Here is a 1,386-nt window from a genome sequence, read left to right as displayed (position 1 = left end):
TGCTTCTGTCTTGTGACTCCATTTGATGTGCTGCAGCATGCATTTGCTGATCTACAAAAAAAGTCTCATCTCCCTTCTGTATTGAGATTGCATCTGATGTACTACAGCATGCCTTTCTTGATATTGAGAAAGTCTCATCTCGCTTCTGTCTTGAGACTCCATTTGACATGCTGCAGCATGCCTTTGCTGATCTTGGGAAAGACTCATCTTCCTTTTGCATTGAAACACCATCTGATGTGCTGCAGTATGCATTTGCTGATCTTGAGAAAATCTCATCTCCCCTCTCTCTTCAGACTCTCTGATACATCATTCCACTGTGGTGGCTGTAAAAATGGAAAGTTTGCTGACGTGTAATGTTGCTCACATTAGGATGTAAATTATTCATTTATTTCAAATATAATAGAAATAAGATGATCTTAGTGTTTTCACATTAGAATTAAAAGTGAAACTATTATCTCACATTACAATATAGATGTTATTCTTTCACTTTTCACACATAATACCAAATCATGCCAATGTTATATTGCTTTAATCCAAATGAAAAGAACAATTACATGTTGACACTCACAGGGTCTGATACTATTACCTTGTAAAATTTGATTTGATTTGGTTGAGCCATTTGAGAATGCATAGAGAACAGACAGACAGAGAGAGAGACAAAGAATTTTATATACAAAAAATAGTGGGTCAACCAATAACTAAATCCATCATCTTCATGAGGGTTAATTTAAAATAATTAAGCAAAGAAACCTCTGCTATCAACAGATTGAAGATAAATTCCATTGTTTTAACATATAGTGCACCATCCATATCAAACGCTAATATTTTAATCAGGCAATATATGCAAATAAAGAAATGAGGGAAAAATATGAGCTCAAACTGAAAATATCAATGTTTTATATAAATGATGTCATAGTTGATTTAGCAGTTGGATAGGGTGATTGTCAAATTGGCTTACCGTCTGTACAGTTAACTTCATCAGAATAATCACGGCAATCGTCATCAAAATCGCATGTCCAATTCAAAAGAATACAACGACCATTCTTACATGTGAATTCATTAGGAGAACATGATGGGTAAGCTAGAAGAAGGAAATGAAAATAGTGCATGAAACTTTAGATAGTGAAAAGTATTATTATATTCTTGGTCTGATATCATAATGAGAAAATAGCAACACAATATTCACTTTTAAAGCAAACTGTATAATTATAATACTGTGTGTATGCATACATACTCATATACCTGTGTGGTAGTGAGATACAATTTATTTTTCACAAATCATTAAAAAAAAATAAACATTCGTAATGGCTGTGTGGTTTAGAAGCTTGCTTTGCAGCCATGTGGTTTTGGGATCAGCTCCACCACATGACACCTTACGTGTGCATG

General features: G+C 33.9%; 1 protein-coding gene across 2 annotated transcripts in view; it reads right to left on the bottom strand.

The window, feature by feature from the left end:
- The window catches only part of LOC106867861 (sortilin-related receptor), a 134,489-nt gene that overhangs the window by 37,996 nt on the left and 95,107 nt on the right, over positions 1 to 1,386 (bottom strand). For both annotated transcript variants that reach the window (XM_014912904.2, XM_014912905.2), the window contains one exon: positions 959 to 1,081. In XM_014912904.2, the coding sequence (XP_014768390.1) occupies positions 959 to 1,081 (123 nt within the window). The remainder of the gene's footprint in view (positions 1 to 958; positions 1,082 to 1,386) is intronic.

Source organism: Octopus bimaculoides, chromosome 5 (assembly GCF_001194135.2).
Source record: "Octopus bimaculoides isolate UCB-OBI-ISO-001 chromosome 5, ASM119413v2, whole genome shotgun sequence".
NCBI classification, from domain to species: Eukaryota; Metazoa; Mollusca; class Cephalopoda; order Octopoda; family Octopodidae; genus Octopus; species Octopus bimaculoides.
Note: the sequence above shows the minus strand (reverse complement) of the source record. Positions and strands in the feature narration are given on the sequence as shown.